Source organism: Calliopsis andreniformis, chromosome 6, assembly GCF_051401765.1.
Source record: "Calliopsis andreniformis isolate RMS-2024a chromosome 6, iyCalAndr_principal, whole genome shotgun sequence".
Taxonomy (NCBI): Eukaryota; Metazoa; Arthropoda; class Insecta; order Hymenoptera; family Andrenidae; genus Calliopsis; species Calliopsis andreniformis.
Window position 1 is genome coordinate 21,921,071 of NC_135067.1, and position 15,355 is coordinate 21,936,425.

Below are 15,355 nucleotides of genomic sequence, written 5' to 3' on the forward strand. Positions count from 1 at the left end.
TGTGAATCCCACTTTCGAGACAGCAAATAAAAAACGTCTCCCATCCACAATGCGTTAACTCACTAAATGATCATTGCCATGTTAACAGCGATGACTCGTGGTTTCGGCGGAGGTCGCGTACGACGATCATGCACTACGATTAAAGCTTTCATTCCCAACATGTACAGCGAAAGTGGCATGCCTATCCGATGTGTCTCTCTCTATCCGAAGTCAGATATCTATGAAGCATTCGTTAAGTCGTGTAGCTAGTCGTGTGTTACTCCGTTATGGACGAGCTGTTACAGCCGTCGTCTGGTTTTCTTGGTGAAGCGTTAAAATCGTTAACAGCGTGTTACCGTGCTCGAGGGTGTTATCGTGAACGCAGAGCCTCTCTGCAAAGGGTAATATAGGCAGCGACGACGTATCCTCGACCAAGTTAATCGATCAACGTCCCAGTTTCATGCTCGACGTTACGATCCTGGCTAACCATAGCACCGATAACGTATTATCGGTTCGCGATTAACGTTCGCGCGAGAACTATCCGCAGCCCCATAATCAATGGGAAAACCATTGTCGAACCGCTGCCCGCGAAACCGAAAGTGTCAGACTGTTACGAGCCAGAGGTCGGCCGATCTAATCGACCAACTTTCGTCGCCGATATTCTCCTTTGTAGAGCCGAAGAAGGATCGAGAAAGATCAGCCGGATCGACGGCAAGTTTAGATGAACGCAGTCGGTCAGCGTGCAGTCCTTCGCGAAGTACGAGGTGGAAAGAGAAATGGAAGATCTATAGTGATGAATGAGATCAGTGAGCAAACTTCCAGCGTCTCGAGACGATTAAACCGCGATCGTTAATCAGTGAAGAGCAATTTCCGCGGCCGTGTCAGTGCCTCGTACTTTGCGAAGGAAATTGACGTTTCCGATCCGCGGGACGCGCCTCCAAAGCTTCCGACTTGTAACGCGAGACCTAGATGTCGATGACGAAGAGCAACGACGAAGAAATAAAAACTAGAAAGAAATAGAACGAAGGGAAGAGAACGAAAGTAGAGACAGCGTGAAGAAGAAGAGAAAGATAGAGAGAGAGAGAGAGAGACAGAGAGAGAGACAGTAGAGAAAAAACGAAAGAAAGTGTGAAATGAGAAACAAGTAGACAGAAGTAGAAGTTCTCGAAGTTGGCTTGCTTAGTTTAAAGTTTCTAAGTGGTTGGTGGTTGGCTTTACCTTAAACAGCTGTACCCCGATAACAGCGAACATGAACTGTAGGAGATAGGTGACCAACATAATGTTGCCGATCGTTTTAATGGCGACAATCACACACTTCACTACGTACTTTTTACGTAGTTGGTTTTCAGGGCAGGTGAGCAGGACGAGCGAGCACAGCGGGGAACACGGGATCGTGAGACAGACAGACAGAAAGAGAAAACAAAAAAAAATACAAAGTAGCATTAATCGAGGGTCGGCTAGTATTGCTCCTGGAGTTGGCTTTGGGGCGCTTAAAGGGCGCTAGGGGGCAGGGGCTAGGGGGCAGGGGAGGTCGGGAAGCTATGCAAATACGCGTAATCGTCTAACTTCCGCGCTTCGCATCGTCGTTCGTTTGGCCTTCCGTTTTTCTCCTCGGTGCGTCTTTGAAACGCTTTTATCCCTCTCTATTTAGTTCGCTCGCACGGTCCCTTCGGCCACAGACCACGCATTTCGTTTCGTTCTCGTCGCATCGACACATTCCTTTTCTTCTCCATTTTCTGCTTTTTTTCATTTGCTTTCGATTTAACGCGAACTCTCGATGTGGTCTTTAATCGTGAACTAAGCCCTCGCCATCCATCCAACCCACCAGTGCTCGATGTTTTTTCTCGGCAATGCACCTAAGGGGCCACGAAGGAGATATATCCTCGCCGAATCTAATCCTCGAAACGTTCGATCGTGTTCGTCTCGTTTCGTCGTTGGAATGTTTCGTCGTCTTTTATCGTCGGATTCGCGAGTGAAACTGCATTTTTGCTCTTTTGGCTGTCGTACCTCAGATATTTGGCTTTCATCGTTCTCTCAACGATATTCCGTGACACCGAACACCCTTTAGTTCCTTTAGTTCCTATATTTACCCCCTCGCACTCCCTTGAATTCGACCCAGGCACTCGAATTGTACAAAGTTCCTCGAGCTTCTTCGATAATCTGCGCTCTCGAACGTATCCTGCATTTCAACACGCCAAGGACACACCTTGCGAAAGCGATCATCGCTTACGCTGACATCAAACGAAATTTCCCTAATCGATCTAATGTGTCTGAAACTACCAGAATTCAGAGGAAGGTGCATCCTTGGAGCATCGCTTCTCTCGCGTCTTCGTCTCTCACTGAACGTTCGGACGCCAGCTCTGGTGTGTGCGTGTTACTGTTAAGAAACGTGTAACAGCGACTGATATTCGGCAAACTACCATCTGTCTAAAACTAATCGGATGCAGTGACCAACGATCGCGTGGAATGTGAACTATGAACTACGAACATGACTAAGTAACTCTCTAATTCTCTTTGAATCTTAAACTTTGCTTCTCACTCTAAGTCTTCTGAAGTTGGTCGTCGATAAAATATGAAACAAACTTTGAAACGCAGCTATTCTCGCCGTTTAGTGTCTAAAGATACGTATTCACCTGAGGATACCTGTTCACTTGAGAGTTTTCTATAACAGCTGCTCTCGAGAGTACATTATCTGATTGTATAGTTTTACACGGTAGTTGCTCTCTACAAATACTCCTAATATTCTGAAGATGGACGAAATTTGATTCTCGAGAGGAGCTGACGACAGTTATATTCTCAAGTGGATACGTATCCTGAAAGAAGTAACTTGTGATAGTTCTACTCTCAGGTGAACACGTACCCTAAATTCTGGACATGCTAGAACTTAGACGCTGCATAGAAAACAGTAATAAGTCCGCGTTTGAAATCGACCGTTCCAGTTGTATGAGTGGCACGAGCTGAACGCCGTGGACGAGACAAAGCGATGCCTCGTTAATTGATCGTGTTCAATTAACGGGGGACCACCGTAGAGGCTAAGTGAATCTACAGGACTGAAAAGGAACGTTGTTCGGAGGTTTCGGGCGAAGTGGATCGAGGCTGTAGGAGCCTGTCGCGAGTCGACTAGCTCGATAGTCGGTCAGGCCGAAGCGGCTACTCGGACCTGCGAGTAGACCGGACAGAAAAGTGCCGTGATGCTTCTTTTTGCAGCAATTATGGGAATTGGAAAAAGAACAGGGGACACCGGGGGACTTTCTTCCCTCTCTTCTACGCTCTTTCTCGAATCCCGTCGGTGCTCGAGATTCACGAGATTTATGGAACTGCCCTTTCTTTCCTTTCCTTTTCTTTCCTTTCTCTCGTGTTAATATAGCGACACACCACTGCAACGCTCAGCCGGCACAAGCATGCAATTGTCAAACAATCCTCTACTACCATGTTTAACCACGAAGCCTGCGTGTGTTTTTTCTGCGCACGTGTGTATATAAGTACGTATGTCCGTGTATGTATATGTGCTGCATGTTCAAATTCATCGACATTGTTTGCGTCGTGTTGCATCGTGTCGTGTCGTGTCATTGTTCGTTTGGAGCAGGCGTGCAGGCCGGATCGTAGCCGTCAGAACTGTCTCATCGAGAATTCACCTTCGAGACGTCGTGCTCGACAATAATCACCGTTCTGCTTCGCCTGTCCAATACCTTCTTCGTAGGACAGAAACACGCCCGTGGTACATTTCGCTACGTGTACTTTCGAATACCTGTGTCTGATAAATCAGTCTTCCAGCTATAGAGCTCTCGAGCAGCGAAGTAAAGGCAAAATGAAAATGAGGGAAAGAGAGAAGAGAGAAGAGAGATGAGAGATGAGAGAAAAAGAGAGAAAAAGTGAGAGAGAGAGAGAGAGAGAGAGAAAGAGAAAAAGATGTAAAGAAAGTCGTAGGTGTCCAGACAAAGGGGAAGTAAACGAAGATACGAAAGCCAAAGTCGAAGAGACCAAGGACATGGTGGGCCTTTACGAAAAACCGATCCTTTTCTTGCAGAATTGTTGTTTTCCAAGAAGGACATGTACAGGGGATTTCGACAATAGGTGTCTGCGTGAAATGTGTCTGACCTCAGACTTATTCTACTGCCGACAGGCACTGCGAAGTAAGTAGAATAAGTTCAAAGTCAGACAACAGTACACTGAAATGAGGTCGCAAACACACTTTTATCATATTTCAGCGTCTGGAATCACCCCATAAGATTTCTGACATCTACTGTCGAACAGTCTGTATTCACATGTCTGTATACGTACGTATGCGACAATAATTTTCACTTTATCGCTATCTACTTTGAGCTACCGTCTCATCTCCCCCCGGTCACTCGTCTACTATACATAAATGCTCGTACACTACAATATATATATACGTATATGTATGTATATATATCGGCATGCCGTTTCATAATATAATATATATTATCATTATTCGCAACAAAAAGACAGTGAAAAAGAAGTCTCGTCCGTCTCTATCGACGGGCTTCTATTACGTTTCTCCTATATTATCATGTGACAGTCTTGTAGCGTGGGATGCCTTTTATACTATTCGACAGACAAAGAATCCCATTAATGACAATGCAACAGAAAAGCATCTCGCTACACGAACGATCTACAAACCCGAAACACCCGATCCTCGTTTCATCGATGCCGAATGCTTTTCGAAGAGAACACAGAACTCGGGATTCTGAGCTCTCGCTTGTTGGGAGTGTCGTTGGATAATGGATAAATATGTCTGATTTCCCCGTTAGTAAAATGTGGTCGCGATGCGTGCCCCCATGGGACAGCCTTTACGCCGAAGCATCGCGTCGTTTCGATGCGCTAGTCGATGCACTCGGTTATACAAACTAAACGTGGATTAAGATGAAGCCAAACTCTAAGCTAGTCAAAGGACAAAAAGACGGACAAGCTCGTTGATTAGACGCCAATCAGCGCGTTAGACGGTGGACGAAAAAAAAAAGTATCGGCAAAGTATCCAGGCTCGTTTTAAGGGAGCCGGCGTAAAAGTGTCTCGGATGAGGGCAGCTTTTCTATTCGCTCTGGGTTCGCATGTAGGCGGACAAGTAAACAAAAACGTTCCAAGGGATAGACGTAACCAAGGCGGTCACAGTGAGAGGTTTCGGGGAGAGAGTGCCGAGACAAGAAACCCAATGAAATAAGTTAACACGTAAACAGCTTTGTATCACAGGGAAGATACCCAGAGGTGCATTTGTCGGAAAAAACAACGTCTGCCTCGTGCCCGCACCTCTCGACGATTATTTTATTTTTTCTGTAGCAGCCGATCGCTAGACTTTTGGTCTCGTTAACGTAAGCGTTTCGTTGTCAGCGTCATGGAACAGAGGCGAATTTGTTCGTTCACGTTTAAATGCAAAGGCGTTATCGGTTACACGGCCTGTTCTTTATTCTAGCGAGCATCGGGGACAGCCGTCGAATAATCGTCGATAAAGGTAGTCGGGATGTCGAGCAAAGGCGTACTGAGGTGGTAAACGAATTTGGTAGTAGTGAATATTTGGTGATGGTGAATTATTTTGGCGTTGCATCAAACGTATGTGAAACAATGAATGAACGAGATATGACGATATAATCAATCGGATCGCAAGAAAGGGCTGAGAGGGGGGGGCTTGGGGTAAACGGGGTTTTGGTTGTATATTATATGCCACTCTAGTGTACTACGAGAGGTTCGAAGGAATTTGTCCCAGGACCGTTTACTGTGCCGGGGCCTGGCAATCCTACCTTGAACAGTTGTACGCCAATGACGGCGAACACGAACTGCAGGAGGCTGGTGACGAGGACTATGTTTCCGATAGTCTTTACCGCTACGATGACGCACTGTACTACGTGCTGGGTTCAACATTAATCATAATGTAGATCCGCTCTTTCAGATACGGGATTAACGTGTGCCGATTAATTTTTATTCACGTCGGTTACCTCTTGTTTCTCTTATTCTTTTCTTTTACTTCCTACTTTTTTCTCGTTATAGATATCGTTCTTTACTTTCGGGTATTACTACTTTGCGAGTCGCACGAGAAATTTCGCGGAGAATCATAAAATGCAGTTCTCCCAAATAATAGAACAGTGTGCATATACTGAAAAATTGCGTTTTAAAAAAAGAACGAATATCTCCGCGAGATATTTCCCACGCGACACGGACTTCAAGATACTTGGATTTCAATGAAGGTACCGGTAAGATTGTCTTGATTCTCAGAAGCAATCGGAAACAGTCTACTACCGAATATTCAACGAATCGCTTTTCTTAACCTTTGGAAATTTGTACTGGATTCATGTTACGCGACTCGAACTAAACTGAAAATTACTTTTACATCTACATCAGGGTGTGTGCTGTACTCATGGGACCGATTTAGCGAGTTTACTGATCGTTTGGTGGATAATACGTTAAGAAAAATACCTTTAATCCCTTGGCACGGTTGATGGCACGCAGAGGTCTCAGGACACGCAACACACGGAGGACCTTCACGACGGAAAACGCGCCGGAGCTAAGAACATTGGACAAAGTGAACGTCTTAAGCGATTATTCCTTACAGGTGGGGCTACTATTGTAAACATTGACGAGTTCGTGAGTTCTTACGTAAAAGACATCGAAAGGAGGGACGAGCAAACGACCAACAGGTCGAGCAGATTGAACGCCGAGCGACAGAACGCGCCATCGTGTATGATAAAACCGTAGGAGATCATCTTTAGACAGATCTCGATAGTAAACACTGTGGTGAAAAAATAGTCGAAATTCTGTAATATCTGCAATGAAAAACACAGGTAGTATTGTTAGAATCTTTAAGAAATACGAAATAAGAGGACATATGAGCGTATAAGATGTCATAGATACCTGATTTCTATAAGACAAAGCGCTCAAAGGATCCTCAGCCGCCAACATGGCTGAGGATATCATGATACACACTAGAATCACGTTGCCAAAGTAGCTGTGATTACAGAACCAATGACAAAAGACTCGAAACCTGAAGCACAAACAAAGAACGAGATCAGATGAGGGTCATTTGATGGGCTCTGAGTAATGCGATAAAGTTTCGCTACCGGTTCGTTTGTGAAAAAATGAAGAATGCTGAACCGGGTGGAATAGGTTGCGTCTTTGTAGCCATGTTGAACTCGGACATTCTCCGTGGCCTGGCCGAAACCCCTTGCTCTGTGCCATCGTCTATACACACAGTTTCATTAAAGGTAGGACTCGTCAACTTTAACTGGGGAAAATGTTCAGTAAGAGGAGACAAGAGAGGATACCATGCATCTCGTTTTGCTCGACATCTTCCTCTTCTTCGACCTCTTCGTCGGACTCTATGTTCAGTCGGACTTTCGCGTGCGTGTTCCCATCCTCGCTCTTCTCCGACCTGAGATTTCAAAATAATATTTTTACTCATCCTTCTTGATTGAAATACTTGAAAAACATCGTAAACAATTATATGCAGGCTTACGTTTCCGTGTCCAGAGCCGCTTCATAGTCCTCCATCGTTTCGTTAGGGTCCTGCTCGAGATCGGTCCCACCATCCTCATCCTCTCCACCAGTTTCTTCGCCACCGTCGCCCTGATCCCCGCTAACCTCGTCCCTCGCTGGTGAGGCACTGTGCGATTTATGTTTTTCAGCCTAAAAGGCAACAGAGAACCCTAGGATTACCTTCAGTGTCTTGATAATGTTTACATTCTACGATACCAATCGACTACGTGAGAGCTCCAGGGACTGGACAGTCTTCTGAGCACGAAGTCATTGATTCCTTTCGCATTCCAATGCACGCCGCGGTAAAGCTCACCCTCGCAGGATTAACGCTCGATGACTACCGATTTTTCATTAGCTTATCGACGAATCACGAACGATTAAACTCTCGACGTGAAGCTATGCGGCAATGCGACGATATCATCGTCGTTGGGACGTCTATTGTTCAACGACGGCCTCTTTTCTCTACCCTTGCAGAGGAGCTTCACGCTCGACCTGCTCCGCGTATTTATAGACGTTCGTTACAAAATATTACACAAAAAAAAGTGGAGAAAAATGGGAAAGCGGGTGGAGAGGGAAGGGGTGGATAGAAAACCAACAATGGCGCGGTGGATGTCTCGCAATAACGGTTTTAATTCCGGACTATCGGTATTCGATTGCGTCGACCTCGATTTTGCGTGCGTGGCTCGCAGTCCGTAGGTCCTTGAGCATCCAAGCGCAACGATTAAAGGAGATGGCGTAGTTTTCAACCGATACTCGTTAACTGGAAATTAACTGCGAAACAATTTCGAAACGATTTCCGAGGAAGCTGAGTTTACGCGGAAAGTCATTACTGCAGGACAGCCGTTTTTTGCGAAACTTTATTCCACCGGTTCCAATTGTCTTCTCGCGTGGAATGACTCTTTTCCGGCTGTACGACGACTGTAGACTCGTATTACCCTTGCGCGTTTAGTTAGAACAGCACAGTTTCATTAAAATGGACACGCGAGATACGTCCTATGTGTCACGTCTGTTAAACTCTTGAATAAAGAACATTGCATGCAATTATACCAGTGTTGACGCTTTGCTTGTAGGTGCGGAACATTTTATACGAGAAGTGTATATGTGTATGTATGTTTAACGAAGTCTCTGTTGCATTCGATATAAATTTCAATATACTTTTATAGAAAATGTCAATATTGTAAGAACATGATATACCTATTCTTATAACACAAACTCTAGGTAGATTAAAAAAATTTCTCGTTCCCGTTTCTCCTTCCCACCTCCATTTTTGACTGAAAAGTGGATAAAGGAAACAGGAAGAAGGTGAGATAGGAGGAGAGGGAAAAGTGGAAACAGGAAGATAGTGAGGGAGGAGAAAGGTGAGAGGGGAGAGAGGAGAGAGAGGAGAGAGAGGAGAGAGAGGAGAGAGAGGAGAGAGAGGAGAGAGGGGAGAGAGGAGAGAGGGGAGAGAGGGGGAGAGGGGGGAGAGAGGGGGGAGAGGGGGGAGAGGGGAGAGAGGGGAGAGAGGGGAGAGAGGAGAGAGGAAAGAGGAGAGAGGAGAGAGGAGAGAGGAGAGAGGAGAGAGGAGAGAGGAGAGAGGAGAGAGGAGAGAGGAGAGAGGAGAGAGGAGAGGGAATATGCCCATGCACGGGAGGGGAAGGGTTGAAGCGGTCAAGAGGTCGAGGAGGACCTTTGTCCTTTGAGTGACCACCCTTGGGGTGCTCATCCAAGGGATCCTGGAGGTCCAGGGAGATCCGTCCCCGACAGAGCCGAGGAAGGATCTGAAGGTTTGATGGTCCCAGGGTTGTATTTATAGCACTCCGAAGAAAGAATATAATGACATCGATTCAACTGATTGGTTGACTGAATCCGCCAATTTAAATTACTAAGGTATAATGCACGAAAATTTGATGTGGCTGATAATGTGACCATTCTGATAGTAATTCTAGATGCACATAACGTTAACATTACCAACAATTTCGCCTATTTTTTATTGCATTAATACACCCGACAAAATCTAATTCTTTATTCTCAAATCTCATTCATTTTTAGTCACACAAATTTCGTACATTTGTTTCTTTTACCTGAATGAAAGTGTTTCGATCGTATTGACAAGATTTTGCTAATAAAAATGAAACCAGTGAAGCAATGTCGGAGTCGGCGTCAGAGCTGGCGTCGCCGTTGGCGTCGACTTCGGCGTCAGCGTCGGTCATTACAGGCGACAGCAAATGAGCCCCCTATTCGATGCTCTTTGAGAGAACGATAAAACGACCGGCATTCTAATTTTCCTCGGCCTCGCGCGGCTAAGTAAACGGAATGGCGAAACGTTTATTGAGGCGACGCCGATACCATTCGCTGCTTCCTTCACCCAAACGAACAACTTTCATTCGCATCTTTAAATATTTAAGTATAGCTACAAAGAATTTACTACGCGGTTGCGCGATTTATAGTTGCCACAAAAAGGTTTCATATACAAAAAGTGAATATAAAAGAAACTCACCTCTTCCTCAGCTTCCTTCTCAATGGCAGTCAACGATTCAGCATCAGCGAGATTATCGACAGCGATGGCCAAGAAGACGTTCAGTAGGATATCTGCGTTACTTCTTATGTCAAGGATCATTTACTTCGAGTGCTGAGAACCGGGACGCTTCGTTGTGCATCAACTGAATTTATTTGAATACGTTCTCGGTGGCATTATTCGCAGACCACATTAGGAATTGTCTGCTTTACGCTTTCGCGCATTTTATGTTTTAAGGAAAAGGATACAGTTACCGCATATGAAGAGGATGATGAAGTAGAAACAGGCGAGCATGCCGAAGCTCGCAACGCCTCCGTAGGCTCTGATCCCATCGTACATCACCGCATTCCAGTCCTCACCAGTCAGTATCTGCGAATCAAAATCGAACGTACGTGTTTCTAACTTACATTTAAATTAAACAGAATTGAATTAAGCCGCTACTGTATCACTTTACCTGAAAGACTGTCAATAAGCTCTGCCAGAAACTGTCAAAATTGTGACGGGGCTTATCTTGCATTTCGCTAAAATTAAATTTCCCTCCGAACACCTGTAGATAAATGCAAATTATGAAGCGGGGAATCACGATCTATTGTCACTAGAAAAATGATTCATACCTGCATGCCGAGAAGGGCGAAGATCACGATAAAGAGAAAGAGTAGAAGCAGCAAGGACGCGATCGATTGTATTGAATTCAACAGAGAGGCCACTAAATTCGATAGCGATTTCCAATATCTAGAAAGCAACGTGTCATTGGTAATATTACTTCCTTTGTATCCTTTTAACGAGCTCTGTTATACTCTACAAGTCAGATATAGACTTACTTGGTTACTTTAAATACCCTGAGCAACCGGACGCAACGTAACACGGAGACACCGAGTGGTGGCATCACGTGTGTGTTCGTGAGAATCATCTCGGTGATGGATCCGATCACAACGAAACAGTCGAATCGATTGAACAACGAGACAAAGTAGCCCTGAACAAGGACAAAGAATAAGTAATTTTCTAATTTCTGGATTGGTTCGAGTTCAGAGGGCGACCGAGACTTACTTGAAACCCTAAGCTATACATCTTCAGCATCATCTCCATTGAGAACAGCGCAATGAAAAACATATTTGTGATCTCTGCGTGGCGAAAAAAAAATAAATTACACGTTTGGTGCTAATGTAAACCTAGAAAAATCTCAAGTCGTGTACCTTGAAAATCATCCAACCAGTGTGGCTGATTGTAATGCTCTGTCGCCAGAACACCGGTGTTCAGGAAAACCAGTACTATGATCAACCAATAGAAAACCTGTGACTTGACAGCCTTTCTGCAGGCTCTCCTCATCCTTCTATTTACCCTGTGAATTTCCATTGCAAAGTCGTTCGATGAAAAACATTTCGTATTTCTGAAGTAGGATCTTTTCACGATCTTAAGGCAAACTTATTAATATGCACTGCTATTTTCTTTTCATAAAGATTGCACTCGTTGTGACCGTAGAATTTCAATTTAACAGAATATAAGACAGATTCAACTACTGGTTATGAGAAGCAATAGAAAGGTACTTACCTGTCAAAGTCCCGCTTCTTTTTCCTCCACACGGACTCCTGTTGAACCCCCTCCTCATCGCCCTCCAGCTGATCCGTGCTCTCCATTTCGCTTTGCTGCTTTGCTGCAAGAAGTGACTTCGGTCGATTTTTTTCCAGAGCATCTTTCTTGTTAAAACTGATATTTATCAGTAGATTGCAGATTTTCATATACGTACTATTTGAAATATGGATCAAATTTTTATTCAAGTTCTATTTTTTAATTATATTTATAAAATAATGGAATTGCATAAAAATCCGCAGTCTAATTATGAGCAACAGAAATTGTATTCACCCTTGACCATATCGCAAAATTAAAAACACTTACATTTTCCGTCCTGCATTTTCGGCTCGTCAGCTTCCGGCTCGATCACCTCGGCCTGCGTGATCCAGTCCAGGTAACCCCTGAGATCGTCCTCGATTTGCTGTTTCTCTCTGAGCTTGTGGAAATCGCCCCTCGCTTTCGCCTTTTCTCTCTCTTTCGAAAACTCACTGGAGTCAGGCAAAGACACGCGTGATTTGTGGCGTGATTAAAGACGTCGATGTCGTGTGTAATTGGGACGTTCGTCGATGCCGCCACCTCGTCTCGCCGCGAATACGAGATAAGGGGAAGTTTGCGGAAAGCGGGACAAGACTTGTGCCTCTCTGACTCGCAGAAACGTGTCCTTATGTATATCGAATGTCTTATCGCGATGGGGAATCAAATTGAAATGGTAATTAACGAGATTTGGGAATCTGCAGAAGGGACTCGTTGAACATGTCATTTGATAAAGGATAACAAAATATTCTAGAGCAAGGATGGCCGAATTGCTGCTCTTCTGGAGGCTTATTACAACTCCTTGAGTCTCATAGTCAACACTAATGTAAGACGTATTTAATTGAGGTACTCACCCAGACAACACACCGAGAATCAGATTCATCACGAAGAAAGCTCCAAGTATAACCATCGAAATAAAATAAATCCATTGCCACGAGCTTCCCATCGCATCTTCGATCTGCAAGCGATTAGGTAGAACTGCATTATTGACAGGAGCGAAGAGCAACATTAAAGAGGAAGCCCGAAACGCTTACGAAACGCTCAAGGCAGATCACGTAATAACGAAAATTGCATTATTTAACGAATACCTCATTCTTCAGGCGAAAAAATATACAAACACCCGTGGGAGCAGAAGAGTAGGCTATAAACATCCACTCTACATAATAGAAAATAACATTCTTACGTTATAAAGCACATCCGTCCAGCCCTCGAGAGTGACGCACTGGAAAACCGTCAACATAGCCAAGCCGAAGTTGTCGAAGTTCGTGATACCCCAATTCGGACCTTCCCAAAACTGTTTGCTACAGTAATACTCGTCATCGCACTGGAAGCCACCAGGTCCACATGGAACTGGCTCGTCCATTATTGCATCTGCCAAACACAAGATCCGAATACAGGTAAACACTCGCTAGTTCTAAAACTTGGAAGCCATTTTTAGATACACAATTCCGTGAGCTCTGCTCATTCCCAGAGGTATCGTAACACAGGACTCTGAGACTCTGACAACGCAGTTCACGGTCGCTCTGTGTATACATTATTTCTTATCAAAGTTTCCAGTTTAAGTAACATTAACGCATTACGAGGGATGTGCATTGGTTGACATTGATCGTCTCCCAACACAATGCGATCTGGACGAAGAGTTTGGCAGCGAACGAGGTGATCGGTAGGGATGGGATCAAGGTGGACTGAGCTTGTATGGGCAAGCATATCCGGGGCTGTCACGCAGATGAGCGAATTCGCAGATTCTTGTGAATCAGCTGTTTACCGGTGGGACACGCGCGGCCGGCTGGCCACGCAGCTCGCGTTCCGCGCGCTAAGAATAATTAGACGTTAGTTTCGCCGCGGCTGAATCATATCTAAAATAGCGCCGGTGCAAAGTGTGTTTCGGGGTTAAGCCGGGAACTCCCCCGGCAGCCGCTGCCAACTGCTCTTCGATATATTTCATTTTTCAAGGAATTTTTCCCGGAGTGGGACCGATCGATAGACCACCACAGGACTCTTATGTAATTTCGATCGCTCCTGCCTCGACCGCGAAGAAAACACTCTGCTGCTGGAAATTCGAGGCTCTAAACCCTCTTTCACTTACACCCCCAATCGAGACTAGAAGGGCACCTAGGCGAATCTCTACACAGTGTTTGAAAAGTGAGAAATAGTAAAAGGATAAAGGTAATTAAAAAATTGATTGTTAGGATGCTTAGAATTATAGGAATACTGGTAGAGGTACACTTCGTAACTTTTCCCAGATATTTGTCGTGATGCAGCAAGTGTCTCAACTTTAATACCTCTGAGTGGGGGTATAACTTGCACTGGGCTAACGCGAGTAATACCCGGTTTCAATACAGAGTCTCACCTCCAAATCTCCGCGCAGTGATTCGGGGGCTCAAGAGATTGTGAACTTACCTGTGAGATTGTGCCTGCAGGTTTTATGCATTTTCCCAGAGAACAGCTCGAGGCCGATAATGGCGTAAATAATGATGACGAACAGAACCAACAAAGCGATATGGAGCAGAGGTATCATCGCTCTCAAAATAGAGTTTAGGACCACTTGAAGACCTGGACAGATCGAAGAGAAAAAAATTGGTCAATTCCTCGAGCGTGTTGAGTCTCGAAACAAGGACAAAGGCTACGCGTGGGACTGGAAACGTCGAGATATCTCAGCGCGATCTCCCACGGTCCAAGATATCGCTTTGATATGGTAATCCCCTTACTTGGTACTCCGGAGACCAGCCTGAGAGGTCGCAGCACACGAAAAGCCCTTAGCGCTTTCACATCGAAGCCTTCTTTCATGAGCATCGTCAACACGGTGCTCACCATTCTGCAAAGGAAAGATATGGAAATTAAACGATCCGTTCCCCAAGCGAAACGTTCGTTTCGACGTTCGCTGGCTTTGTCCCGCAACCGATCGCCTTCTGACACACCTGTTCACCTTCCCTTCTTCCTTCATTTGTATCGTTCGGAAATCCCGTGTTCAGAATCGAATAGAGGTATCAAAAACGCTGACCTCGGCCGCACAGACACGAATTTCGACGCGACAGAATCGCAGGACGCGGGTAACAAGTGATTCGCTGGGTGACTCCGCCGATAGTTGGCGGAACGACGCGGGCGAGGACTAGAATCGAAATTAAATGTGGTTTGATTGACAATCCGAGGGAGGCTGCGAGCACAACGAAGGAAACCCCCTTGTTTCGCCAACTAAGCAAAACTTATTGAATTGAAGTGGAGCACGCGACAGGGAACAAAGCGACACGTGCCGATTCAATGTCATCGCGGTATCGCGTGCGGCCGATATTGGATGGTAAAACGTTCAAACCTGAAAAAAGACCTCGATCGCGGAATTTGTGCGCGCTAAATTTCCATTATTGGCATTAATAATTTCTGCAATCGATTTGCAGCGACCACAAGTATCTCTTGTTGCGCTGATAAAGTAGTAGATTTAAAAACGATTGTATGTTAACAACTTTTGCTGCATGAATCAGTTAAAAAAGTATTTCTCTTTGAACTGATTTGCTATTAAAGCAAAATTAATGTAGCACTAAATCTCCATATGTATTACATTATCGTGCAATTCCTTGCTGCATTACACAGGAATCAAGTGGGATAAACGGAGCATCTGGTTACAATTGTACTCACCCTATAACTACTATCGAGAAATCTAGTATGTTCCATCCGTTCCGAAGATAAGCTCCAGGATGAGCCACGAAGCCGTAAGCGATGATCTTCATTACGCATTCGACCGTAAAAATCACAAGAAATATATACTCTATTTTTTCCTGAAACAAGCAACAGAAATGCGA

The 15,355-nt window shown here is 44.9% G+C and overlaps 1 protein-coding gene across 3 annotated transcripts in view; it reads right to left on the reverse strand.

Moving 5' to 3' along the window:
* The window catches only part of Ca-alpha1d (Ca[2+]-channel protein alpha[[1]] subunit D), a 29,239-nt gene that overhangs the window by 8,944 nt on the left and 4,940 nt on the right, over positions 1 to 15,355 (reverse strand). For all 3 annotated transcript variants that reach the window (XM_076381242.1, XM_076381241.1, XM_076381240.1), the window contains exons 3-23: positions 15,192 to 15,331; positions 14,270 to 14,376; positions 13,962 to 14,114; positions 12,745 to 12,932; positions 12,416 to 12,519; positions 11,853 to 12,016; positions 11,508 to 11,610; positions 11,153 to 11,298; positions 11,007 to 11,080; positions 10,781 to 10,932; positions 10,574 to 10,691; positions 10,414 to 10,506; positions 10,208 to 10,328; positions 9,942 to 10,033; positions 7,443 to 7,612; positions 7,252 to 7,358; positions 7,048 to 7,168; positions 6,842 to 6,971; positions 6,587 to 6,753; positions 6,407 to 6,494; positions 5,734 to 5,841 (exon numbers count right to left, since the gene is read on the reverse strand). In XM_076381242.1, the coding sequence (XP_076237357.1) occupies positions 5,734 to 5,841; positions 6,407 to 6,494; positions 6,587 to 6,753; positions 6,842 to 6,971; positions 7,048 to 7,168; positions 7,252 to 7,358; positions 7,443 to 7,612; positions 9,942 to 10,033; positions 10,208 to 10,328; positions 10,414 to 10,506; positions 10,574 to 10,691; positions 10,781 to 10,932; positions 11,007 to 11,080; positions 11,153 to 11,298; positions 11,508 to 11,610; positions 11,853 to 12,016; positions 12,416 to 12,519; positions 12,745 to 12,932; positions 13,962 to 14,114; positions 14,270 to 14,376; positions 15,192 to 15,331 (2,646 nt within the window). The remainder of the gene's footprint in view (positions 1 to 5,733; positions 5,842 to 6,406; positions 6,495 to 6,586; positions 6,754 to 6,841; positions 6,972 to 7,047; positions 7,169 to 7,251; positions 7,359 to 7,442; positions 7,613 to 9,941; positions 10,034 to 10,207; positions 10,329 to 10,413; positions 10,507 to 10,573; positions 10,692 to 10,780; positions 10,933 to 11,006; positions 11,081 to 11,152; positions 11,299 to 11,507; positions 11,611 to 11,852; positions 12,017 to 12,415; positions 12,520 to 12,744; positions 12,933 to 13,961; positions 14,115 to 14,269; positions 14,377 to 15,191; positions 15,332 to 15,355) is intronic.